Below are 21,114 nucleotides of genomic sequence, written 5' to 3'. Positions count from 1 at the left end.
GTGCTGTATTAGTGAGTCTGCAGATACAGGAATGACAGCTTTAAGGGCAAATTGTATTTCCCTCACAGAGGGTACGTCTATACTGCAATAAAAAACCTGCTGCACTGAGTCTCAGAGCCTGAGTCATCGACGTGGTTCCACAGGGCTCAGGCTGCGGGGCTAAAAACTGCGATGTAGATATTCGGGCTGGATCATGGGCTCTGAGAACCTCCCCCTCTCACAGGGTTTCAGAACCCGGGGTCCAGCCTGAGCCTAAGTGTCTACACTGCAATATTTAGCCCCACAGCCCTAGATCTGCAAGCCTGAGGCAGCCCAGGCCAGCTGTGGTCATGCCACGAGTCTTGTATTGAACTGTGGATGTATCCAGAGGCTCTGAACCAGCAATGTATATGAGCCCATTATGCATGAAAGGAGTTGCACAGAAATCCGTGCTTAAAGTTAGGCATATGCATTTATGTACCCTGCTGAATTGGGTCCATAAAGCCCAAGTATTCAGGCTATAAGTGAAGCGTGAGGGGATGAGAAGCGAAAACCACAACAAAACCCTTGTGTGGTGCAGGCTGTTACTCCAGGCTATGGGTCAACATAGCAGCTGTAGTTTCCTTCCTGCTTCCCTCCTCCCGCCCTCGCCCATCCACCCGCCCCCACATATGCCACTTGTTAGGACCATTGGATTCATGTAACTGCAGATCCAGCACCCATTGTCCAGCCTGCTCTCCATGCCACCCTCTTTGCTGGCCTGTTCAGGAGCCATTAAATGCAAATATAGGGCACACCGGTCCTCAGAGTTTAATAAGGAAGCTCCCTGACCCAGTACATCCCATCCCAGTTTTCCTATAAAAATATCTTTGAGACAGGAGACACAGTCACAAGGCATGGACTGTAGTCTTGAGGAAGCAGTCGGGGGTTTATAAACAACAGCCATCCTGCAGACCCTGGCTTTATGGCCCACCACCAGGGTTCAGTGAACAGAAAGGGCTGGAACTCCTCACACTGGCAGGGGATCAGGCTAGCTCTTGTTTGACCTCTCAAAGCAGCAGAAGAGCAGGGCTGGCTGGGAAATGTATTTCCTTATGATAGCATAATTAGCCCTATTTTGCAAGGCACAATGGGAAATATAGTCAGTACATAAACAGTACCCTTGCTAAAATTTGCGGGAAGAGACCTGGAGAGAGCCAGGCTTTTTTTATGGTCTCTCCTGGAAGATGTGAACAGTTAAGTCTACAGACCTAGTGTTAGGAGCAGTAGCAGAAAATATTATTATGGTACCACCCAAAAGCCCCAGTTGGGACAGGGCCCCATTGTGGTGGGTACTGTGTAAACAGAAAAGACAGTCCTTTTCCTGAAGGGTTTATAATCTAAGGCCCTAGATTGCTGGTCTTTCCTTTATTGAGGTGTGCTTAGACCAAGTTAAGGTATGTGACATGTGTCTTACTTAGATAAGCAGCTTTTGGTACAAGTGACTCATAAGTATTTGGTGCCTAGACACGATAGTGATGGGCACAAGTAATGTCTATAACAGGCATCGGCAACCTTTCAGGAGTGGTGTGCCGAGTCTTCATTTATTCACTCTATTTTAAGGCTTTGCGTGCCAGTAATACATTTTAACGTTTTTAGAAGGTCTCTTTCTATAAGTCTATAATATATAACTAATCTATTGTTGTATGTAAAGTAAACAAGGTTTTTAAAATCTTTAAGAAGCTTTATTTAAAATTAAATTAAAATGCAGAGCCCCCTGGACCGGTGGCCAGGACCTGGGCAGTGCGAGTGCCCCTGAAAATCAGCTCGCGTGCCGCCTTCGGCACGCGTGCCATAGGTTGCCTACCCCCTGGTCTATAAAGAGGTATTGTTAGCTCATGGGTGGGATCTTGCAAGGGTTGATTGCCAGTTGTAGCTTTTCTCCAGTGAGGGGCCTCCACCGATGGAATTTGCTCCCCTTGGGGCTCTGCCAGAACCAGAGTTTGGCAAGCTTCAGGGTCTGACATAAGGCCCTTTAAAAATGGTTTGTATGAGTTCTTATTTTTGTTCAGTTTTGGTTATTTTGTATTAACAGTTGATCTAGTAAGACATTGATTATAGTAATGCAAGGGACAATTAGGTTGCCATCACTTGCTGCTAACTTATCAATAGGGCCCTACCAAATTCACAGTCCATTTTGGTCAATTTCACAGTCATAGGATTTTAAAAATTGTAAATTTCATGATTTCAGCTATTTATATCTGAAATTTCACAGTGTTGTAACTATAGGGGTCCTGACCCAAAAGAGTTGTGAGGGGGGTCGCGGTACTACTATGCTTACTTCTGTGCTGCTAGCGGCAGCACTGCCTTCTGAGCGGGGCAGCTGGAGAGCGGTGGCTGCTGGCCAGGAGCCCATCTCTCAAAGCAGAGCCACTGCCAGCAGCAGCGCAGAAGTAAGAGTGGCATGGTATGGTATCGCCACCCTTACTTCTATGCTGCTGCCTGCAGAGCTGGGCCCTCAGTCAGCAGCTGTCACTCTTGGCCACCCAGCTCTGAAGGCAGCACAGAAGTAAGGGTGGCAATACTGCGACCCTCCTAAAATGACCCTGTGACACCCCCTCGCAACTCCCTTTTGGGTCAGAACCCCCGTGTGAGAAACGCTGGTATCCCCCCATGAAATCTGTATAGTGTAGGGTAAAAGCACACAAAAGACCAGATTTCATGCGGGGGAGACCAGATTTCACGATCCGTGACGCATTTTTCATGGCTGTGAATTTGGAAGAGCCCTAGCTATCAAACTTGTTTTAAGCTTTTATTTATTTATTTATTGTATAGGCCTAGCTGCTATGGCAACAGGAATTCATAGAAAACAAAATAAACTAGAATAAAATTAAAAAGACAGATGGCAAAGCAGAGTCATTCTGAATAGTAATACAAACAAAGGGAATAGTTGTTTCACTTACTTCAGGTAAACCAGAAGTAACTCCACTGAAGTCAATTGTGTTTACATAGGTGTACATGAAAAGAGAATCAGGCTCAATATCCACAAATATCACCAACCATCAAACTGAAGAATGGTCAAGTTCTTTCTGTTTCTTCCCCTCTATTCCCGCTGGGAGCCAAATTTTAAGAATGGAGAAACCAGATATGGAAGGAGAGAGAAAAGGGGTCATGCAGAATGTCTAGCATGGGGTATATTGCGGGAAATTTCAGGGAGTTCCTGAAATAGAGGGGGAGGGGTGGGTGGCACACGGGAGCTTGTGAGATGGAATGCAAGGAGTTCCTGATGTGTGCTCAGCCTACGTAGGCTACAAAGTATCTGACCCCCTAATTCATGAGGTTTGAAAAGCAAAATGAAATAAAATACTTCATGGCTAAGAAGATACATTTCAGGGCTGAATTCTACCATCAGTTGCATTGAAGTAAATCCACAATAATGAAGCTACTGCAAATGTAACCTGGTATAACTGAAAGCAGAATTTGGCAGTAGATCTGGCTCTAAAGGATCAGCAGCAACTTGAAATAGCAATGTGGTCATTTAGACGTCGTATAGCTTTTTCCTATATAATGAGCACATTCATCTGATGCAGGGATGGCAACAGGAATATGGGTTCGTAGACTCTTACCTACAATGTCAATAATTGTTCAGAACACAATGTGTTGTGATTTTCAGAAATGTTAGGGTGCTAACACTGGCAGAACTGTTGTCAGTCAGACATTACCACTTTGTAAAATAGATCTGAAAATATGTTTATCTAACAGAGCTTGAAGTTTTATACTCCTGGTTAATATATCCGATTTAATTACAATCTTCTATGACACAAGAGAGGATAAATAATATTTAAGTGAAACTAAAACTCATAGCCATGGAGCTATCTGATTCAAGTAAAGGTGCTTTTAAAAGCTACTTTTATAACTTTGTAGCAAAGTCCAAAGATGTTCTTTTTAATTTCAATTTGTACTGACAGCAACATCTGCAGATCAGAAATGTGGGAGCTGAAATTATTTGAAGATTGTCAGGCATTTGAGAGGGACCTGGACTCCATGTGTGTTATTGATTCTATAAAGGGAAAGCAGTTCAAAACTATTTTTAATTCCAGAAGAAGCTGACTTAGAAGTATCAAGTAAAATAGGAAAATTGTTAAAAGAAAAACAGCTGTGTATTGATATCTAAGATTAAAATGTTCATCCTATTAATGGCTATCTGATAACGGAATAAACCCGTTACACTGGTTAGGCTAAATTTAGCAGCCTCTTCGTCACAGACAGGAAAAGAGGCAGTGAAAGAGGGCAGGGTGCAACTGCTCAGCTCAACTCTGTTTCCACTAAAATCTGAATTTTACCCCACATAGATCCTTCACAGCCAGAGAGCAAGGTGATATGCCAGGATGGGGTGTGAATTGTGCATTTTATGCAGCCGTTTCTTGGCCCAAATTATTTAGGTCTCCTCCCCCTATTATTGTAGGTTAAATTGAGTGGTTGCACATAATGCTTTTGTAGGATGAATTGAGTGGTTGCACATGTACCCAAAAGAGATGCAGCTCCTCCTGCTTCTGTAGGGCAATGCTGCCAGGAAGGCTCCTATGCCCAAATAATTCAGGATCCTAAATGAAGAGATACCTTAGTTTCTACATACTGGAGCCCAGTACTAAGAATGAAGACAATTAGGTCCCACATTGTTATTTAATTTCTGCCTATTTTTGAGTGGCAACCACCACCACCTCCCATTCATGAGTCCATACCAGTATATAAAATGGTGTGTATGTGTGTGTATGTATGTATGTATATATATATATAAATATATATAAACACATCCATTTATGCTTTTACAAAGCTTTTTCTCATACCAGACTCATTTGAGCAGGATATATTGTTTGAACAAAGAAGCATGAGACACTAATCAATGCCAGTATTCTTCCTAGGAATGTACACCTGCTCAGATTTTGCAGAGAAGCAATCAGTGAAGGTTCAGACTTTGACCTAGAAAGGGCATTGTATTGCAAGGGTGCCCAAATTATGCCCTTAGGACCAAATGTGGCTTTCAGAGTCCTCAAGTGCCTTTTAGTTCCCTGCGTCAAAGCTATAAAGGAACAACCCATGGAAACTAAAGTTTTAACAGTTTAGAGCCAAAGTCTGCTGTTCTTCTCTAATAGTTCTCAAAATGCCTTGAGCATTTTCTTTTCCATTCCTGGTAAACTCAAACACAAACAGTTCCTACCCATCCACCAAGGAAAATAATCTGTTATGTTTTCAGCTGTAGCTATTTATACATGGTGCTACTGTGCAAAGGGGATAAAGGTTGGAGGGCCACCTTTTCCTCCTTGTCATCCTCTGTGTGGGAAAGAGCTGAACCAGGACAGCTGCCCCCTTCCTGCTTTTCTTCACAGGATGTTGGACGAAGGATCAGGCCAGGCTCCTCCATCCTTTGTTTCTGTTCCTTTTCACACTAATGAGGACTGGGGAGAGGAAATTGCAGCCAGTGGAGAAGTGGGAAAAAACAAGGGCCCCATGAGTGGGGTAAGAATTCATATACTGTACTAAGAACTGATAATCTGGAGGTTTTAACTATGTTCATTGACTTTTTTTAGGAGTGCAGTGTGCAGTTATATAATGTGCAAACACTATCGGACATTTGTAAGCTATGTCTTAGTGATACAAAAAAGCTCGTTCAGGCCAAGAACTCTGTTGTATATGTTTGTACAGCACCTAGCATGATAGTTCCCGAACCTGACTGGGGCCTCAGGCATAACTGGTCAGATCTACTCAATAAAAACATGCAGTTTTGGCATCTGTATATAAAAACTAAAGATGTTTGCAAAAATTAAACACTTAAGGCACTTTCCTGCCATCCTTACATATGGAAGTCAAGAGTCCCAATAATGACTTCAACTGGGACTACAGGTGTAAGCAAAGGTTGCAGATTCAGCACCCAGAGGGGAGGTAGACAAGCTCAAGAGTGTCTTGAGATTCTATTCTCTACTTCTGCTCCTCAAGTGGCTGAGCACCAAAAAAATGTTAAGAGTTCTCAGAGGTAGTGAGCACATACTAGACCTGTGCAAACCTGGCAGGATTCTGCTCACAGATGAGTTCAGAAACTCATGCCTGCAGTTCTTTTTACAGTATTTGGAAGTGGGCCATCACCTGCAGGTTTACCTTAAAGCTCAAGTTCAAACTCAAACTCTCAAGTGAACCTTGCAACCCTTAAGGGAACCTTCCATCCTAAAGTTAGCTCCTCCCAGCTGTTCCAGTCACTTCCTCCTTCCACACTTCTGAGTGGACAGTTTCCCAGAAAGGTGTTAAAACTCAGTCCACATCCATCAAGGCCAAGATTTTCAAAAATGGGTGTCTAAAGTTAACATCAGTGGATAGGTGCTGTGCATACAGCATTGTCTAAAATCAGGCTGTTTGTTTAGGTATCTGCATGGACTTGACAGTCTAACTTCAGGGACCCATTTCTGAAAATGTTTCCCCAAGCTTTCATGAACATGGGTTGATATTTGTAAACACATGGACTCAATTGATTTAAGATGTTAATAGTTTGCACACCTCTAGTGCACATGTCATTACACAACACAACTTTCCATTTAATTTGTTTCAGGAAAGCTAAGATTTATGAATGCTTAGTATAATTTCAAGTGCCACCACTTTAATACATTTGTTGTAATAATGTTGACTGTACATGATCTTTAAAAATGGTGTCTTTTTTATCAAATAAATGTGTTCCATCTTGTTCTCTGATTAACCACAGCACTAAAAACACACAGCATAAAATTACAAATCAAGACACTCTTTAATGCCATCTAGATGGCATCTGATAAAATTCTGGAGAAATGTATGAGTAGTTACCTTAATCTGCATGCCACTGAGCAGATTTCCTCTGTTGAGATAACTAAATTCTGTTACTCCCCAGCCAATTTGTCTAGGGTAGGAATGTTTGTGGGGCAGTATAGAAGTCGTCCAGGGGGCAGTACGCCACAAGTACTCAAGGTCAGCGGTGGCCCCTTGTGCTGGAGTGGTTGCTCCGATGTAGCGAGTATACTCAGGGAGCTTTGTTCTGTAATCACGAATAGCATCTGGGCCTTAGGGGAAAAAAAGATTAAAAATTGGTTATATAAAACCGAAGAGTTACATTTCTTACTATTTCAGTATGTGTTGTTCCATCCTTTATTTTCTCAGTTACTTTACTGCAACAACTTTTAAAGAGCCGTTTCACTGCACAAGAGTGGTTCACGCTTATTTTGTCTATGTCAGATATGTTAAGGGCTGTTACAATTGATCACTGTCCTCTTTATATCCCGTGTCCACTGAAGGTAGGACAAAAAGAAATGGGCTTAAGCTACAAGGGCAGTTAAGCTCTGGAATAGGCTTCCAAAGGAGGCTGTGGAATCTCCATCTTTTGGAAATTTTTAAGAACAGGTTGGACAAACTCCTTCCTGTCAGGGCTGGTCTAGCTTTACATGGACCTGCTTCAATGCAGAGGGCTGGACTAGATGACTTCTCAAGGTCCTACATTTCTATGATTCTATCTTGGTTACAACATGCTCCCAGGTGGGAAAAAAGCTTTTGTATGGGCACTACTTTTTCATGCTCCTAAAGCACTGACTCTTGAAAAAGAGGCCATAAGGGGGAGCAAAGTAAACCATCATTCTCTAACAGGAAGTAGGATTTTATTGTTTTTGGCTTAGAATTAGGGCCTGCCTAATAAGATGATTTCTTGCGCCCTTCCAAAAACCAGTAGAGCTGCAGCTGTAAGTGTCATAGTCTGGACCCCAAAGGCCAGCGCTGGGCATCTTCGGGAGTTGGCCAGGAATAACTTATAAATATTAGGAAAAGCTACTGTGGCAAAGCTTCTAGCTTGATGAGCAGGGACTAGAGCAGTGAACTGTGAGTGAAGAGGTGAGATTTCTATTCCTGGTTTGGCCACTACATTTCTGCCTGACCTTGAGCAAGTCACTTGCTTCAGGTTCCACATGTGTAAAGTAGGAATAATGGTGTTTACACACCTTGGTGCAGTACTTTGAAGTCTATGGATGAAAATAACTATAATGGTTTTGTATTATTACATTTAGAAGAATATCCTTGCAAAAAAGAGGTAGAAACTTACCTGATACAAAATTAAAGCTGACATTAGTATTGATATTCTAAGAAATCCCAAACACTGAGGAGTCTTTGAACCTGACAGGTTCTAAAGGCTGGTTCTGCCCTAATAGCTAATCCTTAAGGGTATGTCTACACTGCAAATAAAGATGTATTCTTAACTCAGGTTAGCTAACTCAGTTAAAAGAGCAGTGAAGACACAGCAACTCGGGTTATAATTTTAGTTAACAGCCCTAGTTCAGCCCCTGCCTGCCCTATATGCTTTAAATTGAGCTGCTAACCCAAATTAAAAGCAGAGTTGCCATGTCTTCACTGCTATTTTAATCCACGTTAGTTTATGTAGGTTAGCTAACTTCAGAACACACTTTTTTTCACAGTATAGACTTACCCTAAGTCACAACTACAGTATGTTGATGACAGCTGCCCAAAACTGGTTGTATTAATATCTCCTTAACATCATTATATTGTGAAGGAAAGGTGTGTTGCCATTTCCATCAGAAACCTCTATTATCAGGGAATTAAACTTTGACATAATAATTTATTCAGACAAAACTAAAGCAAACTCTAACCCCAGAAGAAAATATTTGCTTTATGTGTTTGGGGGGGAAAAGGTATTAGATTGTATTTAAGTTGTAGTCATTGCAATGGGGTGTACAGGTCTTTTGGGCCCCAAAGGGAAGTTGTCTCAGACATGACACTCACCACCCCAATATTTCCACAAGGAGGAACCCCCAATGCCCCAAGTGGAAAAGCAATGCTACTGGAAAAGCAACAAGTCTTGTCTACACTCGAAAGGGTTTGCCAGTGGAGCTATTACTGGCAGACCTTTCCTAGGAAAGATGCAGCTTACACCAGGAAAAGAGTTATCTTGCTATATTCCCTGAACTGAGTAAGCTATACCAGAAAAAAAGGCCTTTTTTTGCCAGCATAACTGCATCTTCCATATGAGGAGGGATTAATAAGACTGGGACTTTTCAGCTTGGAAAAGAGACGACTAAGGGGGGATATGATCGAGGTCTATAAAATCATGACTGGTGTGGAGAAAGTAAATAAGCATGTATTATTTACTCCTTCTCATAACAAGAACTAGGGGTCACCAAATGAAATTAATAGGCAGCAGGTTTAAAACAAATAAAAGGAAGTATTTGTTCACACAACGTACAATCAATCTGTGGAACTCCTTGCGAGGCGATGATGTGAAGGCCAAGACTATAACAGAGTTCAAAAAAGAAATAGATAAGTTCATGGAGGATAGGTCCATCAATAGCTATTAACCAGGATGGGAAGGGATGCAAAACCAGGCTCTTAAGTGTCCCTAGTGCCTGTTTGCCATAAGCTGAGAACAGGCAACAGGAGATGGATCATTTGATGATTGGCTGTTCTCTTCATTCCCTCTGAAGTACCTGGCATTGGCCACTGTCGTAAGACAGGATACTGGGCTAGATGGACCATTGGTCTGACCCAGTATGGCCGTTCTTATGTTCATCTACACTAGGGCTCTTGTCAGTATAGCTATGTTGGTCACCATGGAGGAGGGGGGATCACACTCCTAACTCACACGGCTATATTGGCTAAACTTTTAAGTGTAGGCACAATTGGAACTTTTCAGGAATAGCTATTCTGCCTTAAGTTCAACCCCTACCTTAATGTGAATGAACTTTCAAGTATAGACAAACTTTAACTACTACTTCCTCACATAAGGGATACATTTCCAAACTTCAGATCCCTGTCAGATCTAGTAGGCTCCTGGGACTCATATGCTGAAGAAACCACCATGTTGGGAGACACAGTGGGAACACTCTAACCAGCGAGGTGTCAACTGAGTCTTATTCCTTTCAGGTTTAGGGATGATTATTCCTAATGTAATGGACTAGGGCAAGTGCTAATTTAAAACCTTCCAGTGTAATAGAAAGGGGTAAAGAGAGAGATGCTAGAAAAATAAAGTAAAACTGGAGAGACTTTCTCATACCAAGGTGAATCATTCCAACATTGATTTTGCTATGCCTGTGAATACTAGGCAATAATCACCTACTCAGAAAGGAATACCATTATTACCATCTGGTTGGATATAAGAGAGTTAATTCCCTTCTTCCCATCACTTTAGCCATGAGAACACCATAAAGTAGACATTGACACCTCTGGCTTGGAGCATCAGTGTTGTGTTAAGTTTTTTTATTTTTTATTTTGGCATTTCTCAGCTCTGCCAATTACATTATTACTTCATTGTACATTTCAACTACATAAAATAATCTTCACTAATCACACGTGTTGATCTGCTATCCAGATTTAATTTAAAAGAAATCAGTGGCTTTAAATAATCTGTAGAAATATAGTTGGTACATGCTTGCTAGTGTGTGATTAACTCCTTGTAAAGAATGTCTTCTATACACAAAGATCAAAGTTGTATGTTCAATCTTTCCTTTTAGAGTAAAGAAAACAACAAACAAGGAAGGAACAATTATAAACTCTCCATGAGTAAGAAAGCAGGTGGAATGTGTGTCACTCTGTAAGACCCTCCATCTTGAATCTGGAGGAATTGTGCCATACTGTCCCAGCTGCAGTCATTAGAGACATTGGAATAGGTTCCCCCTTGTTGTAGAAGAGAGGCAGCCCATAGCAGGGTGTTCTGTGTGACAGCTCAAAGTCTCTGGAACATGGTCTCTACCTGGATCCAAAATAGCTGGAATATGGCCACCTTCTGAGAATGCTGCAGAACACTTCTGTTTGATTAGGTTTTTGGAGAGGGCTGAGGGTATGTTCCCAGAATGATGAAGGGGCAGGAAAGGGTGGGATTTTTGTAGAGACTGGCAGAGCTCCTTTTTGAATAATTACTTTTAATGCTGCTGGGGATTTGTTTTTCTTTTTGTTGTTGTTGTTTTGTTATAATATGAATGTTTGTTTTGTTATCATTATTAATCACGGTGCCTAGAGATTTGTATAAGCATTGTTGTATTTAAATCTAAATAAATAATTACTGTAAATAAATCCTCAAACTGTGCTTAAAAATGCAGTGAACAGCTTCATAGCTAAATACACCACAATCATTTAAATGCATTGTGCCCTGTAGGAGAATTACATTGCTTTTCCTAACGAAGTTCAATCTAGCAGCAGAACAATAACTCCAAAATTACTACAACTTTATCATTTGAAGCTAGCAATGGGACTACTCACAGTACATGAAGTTAAGTATGTGCATAAGTCTTTGCAGGATGAGGGCCAAAGTCATCATCCCAGTTGGATGGTGACTGTCTTTAGCCTGGCCTGATATATGGTATAGATCAAATCCTGCGAGTTGCTTAAAGGCTTGTTTACGCATGGATTTGTTCCTGATTCACTCCATATGTGGACACACTTATTTCAGTTCACACATGGAGTTATTCAGGAATAGCTGTTGCACTTTAAATTGATACCCTACCTTATCAGAAACACTTTCAAGGGTAGACAAATGTTTAGTGTGCACAGCAACACTTGTGGACTTCAGTAAGAGTTGAGGATACTTGGCACTTTGCAGGAGGTGCTTAACACCTCAGAAGTTTGGACCCTGTGGCCAGCTGTAGAAAACCAATGATAAACTGCCAACTGCTTATTCTTTCCTAAAATTGACAAGCCAGTCCTCAGAGCTGCATCACTTTATGAACATTAATTGGTGATACTGTAAACTGAGAAATACTGAAAAGTTAATTTCTGTTTGAAATTGTACTGTAATCAGATATGACTCCAAAATGTGGATGTGTAGCTTAGCTGAGTTTGGTAATCACATTTTATCTCAGCAAGGGTTTCTCAAAAGCTAAAAGCAAATTTATCACAAACTTATGCATACACTTGTCCACTTTAAAAAAAAAATCTCCTTTAGAAAGGCAGCAGACTGACAAATATGTAAATACAACTCCTCTAGGTACAACACAGGCATCAATAATGCCAGTCTCCCCACGCTGGACTCAAACCTGTAATTTACAGCTATCCAGTCCCCCATAATGTTTTAGGGGGTGGAATCTAAATTTCCTGACAATGTACTGGTAAGTATTATAGCTTTACTTCCTAATCTAACCTTTGCAAGGATTCTGGGATGCTCTCAAAGCTACTTTGTGCCTGGAGCTGCACTAGAATGACATTTAACTGTTTTTATTTGCTTGTGCTTTTTTTCTAAACTCTCGGAGAACCATCTAAGCCTGAGGCTGGAGCAAAGTAAGAGAAGTGGAGAAACAGAAGCTAACTTTATTTTTGATCCACCTGCCAACAGTCAGTCAGTGCTCTGCACAACAGAGGCTGAAGCGATATAGCAAAGGAGTCATGTTAGGTCAGCTTTATCATACAGTTGTTCTGGTTTATTTTCTTTAGCTTCCTGACAAGACAAGTTCTGAGACCATATGATGGCTGCTACCTTTGACCTTAGGATCGTCAATCATGTCAGGAGACATAACAATTAACAACACATTAGAATTCCCACAACATAGTTTTGGAGTTGTGGGAGTATGCCAACATAGTGGCAGGAAACTTTATTAAAACTGGGAGGAACAAATTTACAGGTGGTATTGCAGAAATAAATTTACTGTCTTACTATTTTAAGGTGAATTATTGTTGAGGATAATCATATAAGCTTTAAACCATTGGAAACTGAACAGCAATCAAAAGTTGAGCTCGATCATTAGGGGTGGGATTAACAAGGGAGATTTAGGAACCTAGCTGCCATTTTAGGCGTCTAAATCCAACACTTAGGCTACGTCTACACTTAAAATGCTTCAGCAGCACAGCTGCAGCACTGCAGCTGTGTCGCTGTAGCGTTTCAGGGTAGAAACTCACTACAGTGATTGGAGGAGTTCTCCTGTCACTGTAGTTAATCCACCTCCCTAGGAGGTGGTACCTAAGTCAATGGAAGAATTTTTCCTTTTTTATTATCTTTCCTTTTCTTAATGGCTCATAACATCCTGTCAGCTTTTTTGACTGCCAACGCATATTGAGCAGATGTTTTCAGAGACCTTTCCACAATAACTCCAAGATCTTTCTTGTGGATAAGATAGGGTTATCATATTTTGAGTCTCCAAAAGGAGGACACTCCACGGGGCCCCGGCCCCGCTCCCAGCCCCGCTCACGCCCACACCCCAACTCTGTCCCTTCCCCAAAGTCCCTGCCCCAACTCCGCCCCCTCCCCTGCTTCCCGCGAACATTTGATTCGCAGGAAGCCTGAAGCAGGTAAGAGGGGTGTGGGGGGAGGAGGCGCGGCCCAGTCTGGCCCCCCCGGCGTCTCCAGCCTGGGTTGGCTCGGGCCCTGGGGTGCCGGCCCTGGGCCCGGCCCCCGGCCGAGCACCCCAGGCCTGCCCAGCACTGCCGGTCCCCAGCCCGGCCCCCGGCTCAGCAGCCCCCAGCCCCGGCCCCCGGCTCGGCACCGCACCGCCGGCCCAGTCCCCGGCTCGGCACCACCTGCCCAGCCCCCGGCTCGGCACTGCTGACCGCCGGCCCAGCCCCCAGCCCAGCACCACCGGCCCCGCATGTCCTGATTTTCCCGGACATGTCCGGCTTTTTGGGATTTCCCCTCGGACAGGGATTTGGAGCCCAAAAAGCCGGACATGTCCGGGAAAATCCAGACGTATGGTAACCCTAGATAAGAGCTAATTTAGAACCCATCAGTTTTGTATATATAATTGGGATTATGTGCAGTGTAGGCTTGTTAGTCCCAGGATATTAGAGAGACAAGGTCGATGAGGTCATATATTTTATTGGAACAACTTCTGTTGGTGAGAGAGACAAGCTTTTGAGCTTACAAAGAGCTCTTCTTCAGGTCTGCGAAACTAACTCAGAGTATTACAGCTAAATACAAGGTGGAACAGATTCAATGATCTCTTGAAATATGTGTTAACTACTTATGCTAAACAATCTGTTCCACTTTGTATTTAACTGTGACACTGTGACTTAGTTTCCTAGAAAGATATTACCTCACCCACCTTGTCTCTCTAATTGGAATTATGTTTTCCAATGTGCATTACTTTGCAATTATCAACATTGAATTTCAACTGCCATTTTGTTGCCCAGTCACCCAGTTTTGTGAGATCCCTTTGTAACTCTTCACAGTAATCTTTGGACTTAACTGTCTTGAGTAATTTTCTATCATCTGCAAACTTTGCCTCCTCACTATTTATCCCCTTTTCCAGATCATTTAGGAATACACCTCTACTCCGATATAACACGGTCCTCGGGAGCCAAAAATCCCTACCGTGTTATAGGTGAAACCCTGTTATATCGGGGTAGCGGTGGCAGGGCTCTAGCGATGATTTAAACAGCCCAGGGCTCCAGCCGTGGGGAGCCCTGGGCCCTTTAAATCGCCACCCGAGCCCCACTGCCAGAGCCCTGGGGTAGCGGCAGCAGGACTCCAGCGGTGATTTAAAGAGCTCCGAGCTCCGGCCACTGCAGGGAGCCCGGGCCCTTTAAATCACTGGCCAAGCCCCGCTGCCACTGCTCCGGGGTAGCGGCAGCAGGGCTCCAGTGGTGATTTATAGGGCCCGGGGCTCCCTGCAGCAGCCGGAGCCCTGGGCCCTTTAAAGCACCGCCTGAGTCCCTCTGCCAGAGCCCCGGGGTTACCGCGCTATGTGTGAACCTGTGTTATATCGGATCGCATAATATCGTGGTAGAGGCGTATGTTGAAAAGCACTGGTCCCAGTACAGCTCCTTGGCAGTCCCTGCTATTTACCACTTTCTATTGTGAAACCCGACCATTTATTCCTACCCTTTGTTTCCTGTCCTTTAACCAGTTACTAATCCATGAAAGGACTTTCCCATTTATTCCACAACTGCTTAGTTTGCTTAGGAGCCACTGATGTGGAACCTTGTCAGAGGCTTTCTGAATGTCCAAGTATACTATGTCTACTGGATCACCCTTGTCCACATGCTTGTGGACAAAGAATTCTAATAGCTCCCGAAGTCCTGACACTGACCAGCAGCTCGGCTCCTAACTCACACGTAAGATCTGGGTTTAGTTCACCTTTCTACATTGCCTGTGGGACCCAATCAGTAGAATTGCTTAGAACATGTCTAAACCCTCACAAAACACCCAGAGAGGAGGAGGGGGTGGTGCATTCCCCCCTCTTACAGCCTTTATTCCAGTAGTTAGGGGATTTTCCCAGAATGTGGGAGGCCCAAGTTCAATTCCCTCCTCTGTCTGCTGTGGAACAAATATTTTAATTGAAGACTCCCACCTCCCAGAGGAGTGCCCTAACCCACTGGGCTATAAGGTATTGTGGGACAGGTCTCCCTTAAGGTCTCCTCATGAAGCTGTTCCACTTAGTATAAATAATTAAATAGCAATTGAGCCAGAGAGAACATTAGAATAACTCTCTAACCCAGTGTAGAACACTCAGCTGGGTCATGACAGCCAGGTTTTAGTCCCCCTGCTCCAATGAATATTTAATTATTTATATACAGGAGAGGGTTCATGGCTGTGAATCATGAGTGGAGATAGGTGCCTTACCTAGCTCAGGACTGAATTCCACGAGGTGGCAGGGTGCCTAACAGTTAGGTACATTGACGCTCCGTGTTGCAGAGCATAAGTCCTCCTTGTGAATACCATACTAGAAAACTAAAATATAGAGGTTAATTCTTTTTATACTGAGAGTTTCAGAATGTGTATGAAAATTATGCTAACCTTGAACTGATACAGGAGGTTGTAAACCTGTATAACATAGTTACCAGCCATAGCAGCCAGCAAGTTATGATGTGAAATGTATTGCTTGCTTTACTTGCACTTCATTGCTCTGTCACTAAAAGCAAACACTGCATTTTTAGTTGAACTAAGGCTGTGATTAAGTTGCCTTTGACTCTTTAAAAATAACCTTGACTATTACTCTTGTGTTGAAATTGCCTGACAGTGATCAAACATTTACAATAGTACAGTGATACTGCCTGCATGAAACAAAGATGTTGCAACTTTATTGAATTAAAGGTGGCCAGGATGAAGAGTCAAGATCACTTTCCAAGATTAACAGGAAGTGGGCAGTAGCCCACGAAAGCTTATGCTCTAATAAATTTGTTAGTCTCTAAGGTGCCACAAGTACTCCTGTTCTTCTTTTTGCGGATACAGACTAACACGGCTGCTACTCTGAAACCTTTCCAAGATTAGATGCTCAACAAGAGTGCTTTCCACAGAAAAATATTTACTCATAGGAGAGTGCGTTAGGGCCTGATCCGGCACCCATTGATCTCAGTGAGAATCTTTCTACTGATTTCAATAACAAAGGATCAAGCATTTACAGGGTATTAAAAATCCCAATACAATCTGTAGCACAGGGGCTGGATTGAGCTAGTTAGGCTTTATCCGCACTGGCACTTTTCTAAAAATCTCCCATTGTTGTATTTCGGTCTCAGTGGTAACAATGGTGAGAGCTAGTGTGACCAGATGTCCTGATATTATAGGGACAGTCCCGATTTTTGGGTCTTTCTTATATAGGCTCCTATTACTCCCCACTCCCTTCCCGATTTTTTCACACTTGCTGTCTGGTTACCCTAGTGGGATCACTAGTGTAGACAGATTAAATGGCCAATGGCCAGCCTATCACTAGTGTTATGCTAATGGTGCCAGTATTGCTACTACTGGTGGTAGTATTACATTTGGAGATTTTTGGAAAATGCCAGTGTAGATAAGCCCTCACCATGGCATGCAGATGAGCATTCTCTAGTGGCCCCATCAATTTCAATGGAATAGATGTTATCTTTTTCAAAAATTCCTTCTATCCTTTAAAAGTTGAAAAAATACAATTGTGAATGCAAACCCATGCAGTGCTGAGTTTGCAGACAGAATGAAACAACATCTCTAAGGCTATATGCTGCCTCATCTGTCCTCTGCAGCCACAGGAGACTCTAAACACACCCTAAAATTGTGGGTATGTTGGACAAAGGAGCATACCACACCAGGGAACAATATATCGAGGAGGATTTCAGTGGCCTGGTGAGGCAAGTGCAAGGGAACAGCTAGTAGATCTGGCGCTATGCAGATCCAAAGGCCTAAACCTTCCACAGGGGGGATAATGAGAGGAAAAGTGTATATGGATGAAAATGTGTAATGTTTGTGAAAAATGCTGAGTTTATTAAGTCTATACATGTATAATGTAAAACTCATTTATAGTTTTTACAATATTATTTACTCCTGGGGGCATTCTGTGCCAAAAAAGTAAAAATTCTGCATGAAAATATTAAAAATTCTGCACACAATATTTTAAAATTCTTCAAAATTCTGCAAGTTTTATTTGGCAATAAATAAATGCAGAGGCTCCAGCATGGCAGTGGGGAGCACAGGCCACTGGCTGCATGAAGGTGGGAGATCACCCTGCAGCCTCTCCACCCCTGGGATATGGACACAGTGGTGAGGCTGCACCCGACCCTGACATAGCACAAGGCCTGGGCCTGCCCCAGAAACACTGTGGGGCACTGCCCCTCCGCACCAGGTGCACCAGGTGTGGGGCAGGCAGGATCCAAGTGTGGAGGGGCTAAGTGTGTAGGCATCCAGGTGTGGGGTGTGAGGATTCTATGTGGGACAATCTGGGTGCAGACAGGTCAGTGGGGGGTCTGGATGCACAGCGGCTCATTGGGGAGGGGGTGTTCTAGGTGCACAGGCAATGGGACTCTGCAGGGGCTTCCAGGTGAAAGTGGTTGGGGTTCAGTGGAGGGGTGTGGGAGTCTCAGCAGGGGGATCTTGGTGCTGGGGGAGTGGGGCTTGGTGGAGTGGGGGTCTGGGTGCAACTAATTGGGGGTCAGTTGCATGGGGGACTGGATGTGGGGGCTCAGGGTGGTGCAGGGAGGTGGGGCTCATCAGGGTGCGGGCTGAGTGTAGGGAGTTCAGTGGGGGGTCTGAGTGCAGGGGTCTAGGTGCTGGAGGCTCCAGATGCAGGGGTTGAGGTTCAATGGGGTGGGGTTTCGGTATGGAAGCCTAGGGGGTTCTGGGTGTCTGGGCTGAGGCTTTGCGGGGGTGTCAGGGTATGGGAGGTCCAGATGCGTGGGGGTTGGGTGGATGGGGGAGCAGCTCCCCATACAGTGATCCCTCCCCCCGCAGCTGAGGAGCGATGGGGGAAGGAAGCAGGGGAGGATGCTGCGCTTCCTGCAGCTGGGGGAGGTTTCTGGGGGTGGGTCTGATGCAGTCCCAGCTACTCCTTGCAGGTGAAGAGGAAGTCCCATCCTCTCCTGCCTCTAGTCCAGCCGGGACTAGCAGGTGATCTTAGCTCAGGGTAGGAACCACTGGCTGGGGTGTCCCCAGCTCTGCGATGATTTACCTCTCTGCCGGCTGCTCCAGGTGCCTGAAACTATGTACCTGCGCAGCAAGGGAGTGGTGCGTGACTGCTCTTGCAGCTTCCCTTTGCTTCCCTGTCAGAAAGTCATTTTTCTGCAGGGGATATGAATTCTGCACATGCGCAGTGGTGCAGAATCTCCCCAGGAGTAACAATATGCATTTTGGAGTTACAGTTTCCTTGAGCGAGGCATGGTCTACTAATATGAGCACTGGATTTGGGAGCAGGGAACTCAATGTTAATCTCAACTCTGCCACTGACTTGACCTATAGAAAACTCCTGAATGGATATTTGGCACTGTAGCTTGTCTAGGTGATCAATAAATTCTAGTTCTGTTCTAATGTGACAGAGGCATTTCCAGATTGAAGGGTCATCTGAGAACACCTGACCCCAAGAGAAATATAGGGATTGTCAGTTTGCAGCCTTGTCTGCACAATAAACTTGCACCTGTTAAACCAAAATCAGTTTTCAAATCAATTTAATTAAACTGGTATTAGCCCCAGGGAAGCCTCTCCATGTGTACACCATAGTGTTTGAACTCCATGAGTCGGGGATCAGTGATGGCTGTTCCTGTGACACTGTCCTGCATAAGATAACAGTGCTGCCCTATCAGCATTCACTTTTGTAGTGCCCTTCTGCAGTGTCAGACTACTGGTGACGGGCAATTTTAAGAGCAGTCACTGACAGGGACCACATAAAGGGCTGCCATGAAGAGAGGGTACTCTGCTGAGCTGCTGAAAGGCCCTCAATTTCAGTGGTAATAATGGTGGGAGCACTAGTGTAGACAGATTAAATGTCCCCATGTCCTGAGACTTGTGGGTGTAGAGAGCCAACCAGCTCCTCACCGCTCTGTGTGTCTGTGAGTGCATCCCTATCTCCATAGGGACACTTTAGAGGGAAGTACATGGTAAAACTGGTGAAGTTTCTTGCAGAATTTGTCCATTTCCACAGGGTACTTTAGAGAAGGAGACAAATAAGACCCACAGTGACTGCTCTAGGTCAAAACTCTAGCTACACATGTGCAAGTATATTTATTAAGGGCACTTTTGAAAGTGCTCTGCTGGGCTGTTCAATGCAGTTCTGCTACTGCTTTGGGCCCCCTAATGGAATGTGTACATGTGCACCAAATAAAATAGAGACCCAGCCAGCTGCCCTTGTACAGCTCTAGATGTGCTGAACTGGTAAATTAATACCTGTGAATGATACACAGATTTGGAATGAAGACAAATGTATTTTATTCATATTTTCTTATTGGGACTGTACCCTAGTGGCAGAACTATACTACTGTATATAATATGCAGAGCACAGACTAATGTGTTCAATATAACTCTCAATAATGTGTACCATGTCTGAAATACTTTCTACAATTCATAGTTTGTTTCCAGTTCTTTGCAGTATAAGGATAAAAGTGAAAGTTTAAGTGATTTTACAATTAATTGTTTAATAGTATAGGAGTACTCTGAAATCAAGCTATCAAATAATTGTGTATAATTCAAATTTCAGAGAGGTGGTATTTCTCTGATTATAAAGTTAGGGTCCCAGGATTAATTGAAATTTCAAAACTAAATACACACAAATTTGCTCTCAGTCCCTCAGTTTAATTCCTGTGCTTTTTCATTTTATACTGTGTTTTCTAGACATTTAAAATTCAAATGTGTTTCTAGTAAGTATCCAACTTTGTAACTGCTGTTAAACTGCAACGTTGAGAAATCTCTTTGCTATCAGCAGGAGGTTTTCATACAAACCCGCAGATGTAGCGCTCTTCTCAGCAGCTGATATGGTCTCTTTGTTTAATACCTAGGCTTAGGGCACACTTTTTCAATAAAGAATGAGCACTGCTGAGCAGAGCACAAAAGCTTCCAACTTGAGGAAGTGTCGATTTCACGTTCCTGCTTTGTGTGTGTTTCTCTCACACGCACACATTAAATAAGTCCTTACGGTTGAACAATGGAGACATTTACTTGATGGGAAAAGACAGTATCATAAAAAAGAACAACGAAGAGAGGGGTTTCAATCTAGATATCAAGACACCCCCCCCCACACACACACACAGACTCGATAAAATAAAGCTGCAGCACCATTACAAAATAGTAGATAATGTTTTCACCCCTCAGCTCACAGAGAGCCGAGAAGCGATGAAAACATTATCTACAGTGAATTGCAACTCTTAATTTTTCGTTGTCCATATTGCTCCTGCTTATGATCAATAATATAGTAGAATATAATTGTTTAGGGTGTGAATAATATAATCATATTAATTGCAGCAGCTTGCTATACTGTACAGACTTCGCTGCCGCTCTGGCTCCGGCTCGCAGCTGCCCTGTTCTACTAGCTCCGGGCTCTCAGGTGCGGAGACGCACTAATTACCTGTAAATATCATCCTCTTGCCCGTAGCTGCTACTCCTAGGGAGGGTCTGGGGGTACTGGCGGGCATGACGCGTCGCAGCCCCTTGCCTTTGCCCGGCTGCCTGCCTGCGGTTTGCCTCGGTTACTCCTTGGCGGACCCAGCCCAGCGCCGGGCGCAGCGGCAGCTGTTGGCTCTCTACAGGCAGCAGCCGGCGAGGGCCGGTTGCTGGGGCCGCTGCTCGTTGGCCGCAGCTGCATTGTGACATACTGTCCTTGTGCAAGCGGCCGCCCAGCCCAGCGGCCGGGCGCGTTCTCCAGGCGCGCAGCCCGGGACCCTGGGATTCTGGCGCAGGGAGAGCACCGGCGCCCTTGGGGGGGGGATGTTTCCGCGGCGAACACCCGGGACCTCCTGCAAGAGGCAAGGTCAGAGTGGGCGCCAGCGCGTCTG

General features: G+C 43.9%; 1 protein-coding gene across 3 annotated transcripts in view; it reads right to left on the bottom strand.

Moving 5' to 3' along the window:
- The window catches only part of C5H4orf45 (chromosome 5 C4orf45 homolog), an 87,923-nt gene extending 67,084 nt beyond the window's left edge, over positions 1-20,839 (bottom strand). For all 3 annotated transcript variants that reach the window (XM_054030416.1, XM_054030417.1, XM_054030415.1), the window contains exons 1-2: positions 20,688-20,839; positions 6,805-7,037 (exon numbers count right to left, since the gene is read on the bottom strand). In XM_054030416.1, the coding sequence (XP_053886391.1) occupies positions 6,805-7,037; positions 20,688-20,754 (300 nt within the window). In that variant the 5' untranslated portion in view covers positions 20,755-20,839. The remainder of the gene's footprint in view (positions 1-6,804; positions 7,038-20,687) is intronic.
- Between the last annotated feature and the right edge of the window lie 275 nt (positions 20,840-21,114).

Source organism: Malaclemys terrapin, chromosome 5 (genome assembly GCF_027887155.1).
Source record: "Malaclemys terrapin pileata isolate rMalTer1 chromosome 5, rMalTer1.hap1, whole genome shotgun sequence".
Classification (NCBI taxonomy): Eukaryota; Metazoa; Chordata; order Testudines; family Emydidae; genus Malaclemys; species Malaclemys terrapin.
Note: the sequence above shows the minus strand (reverse complement) of the source record. Positions and strands in the feature narration are given on the sequence as shown.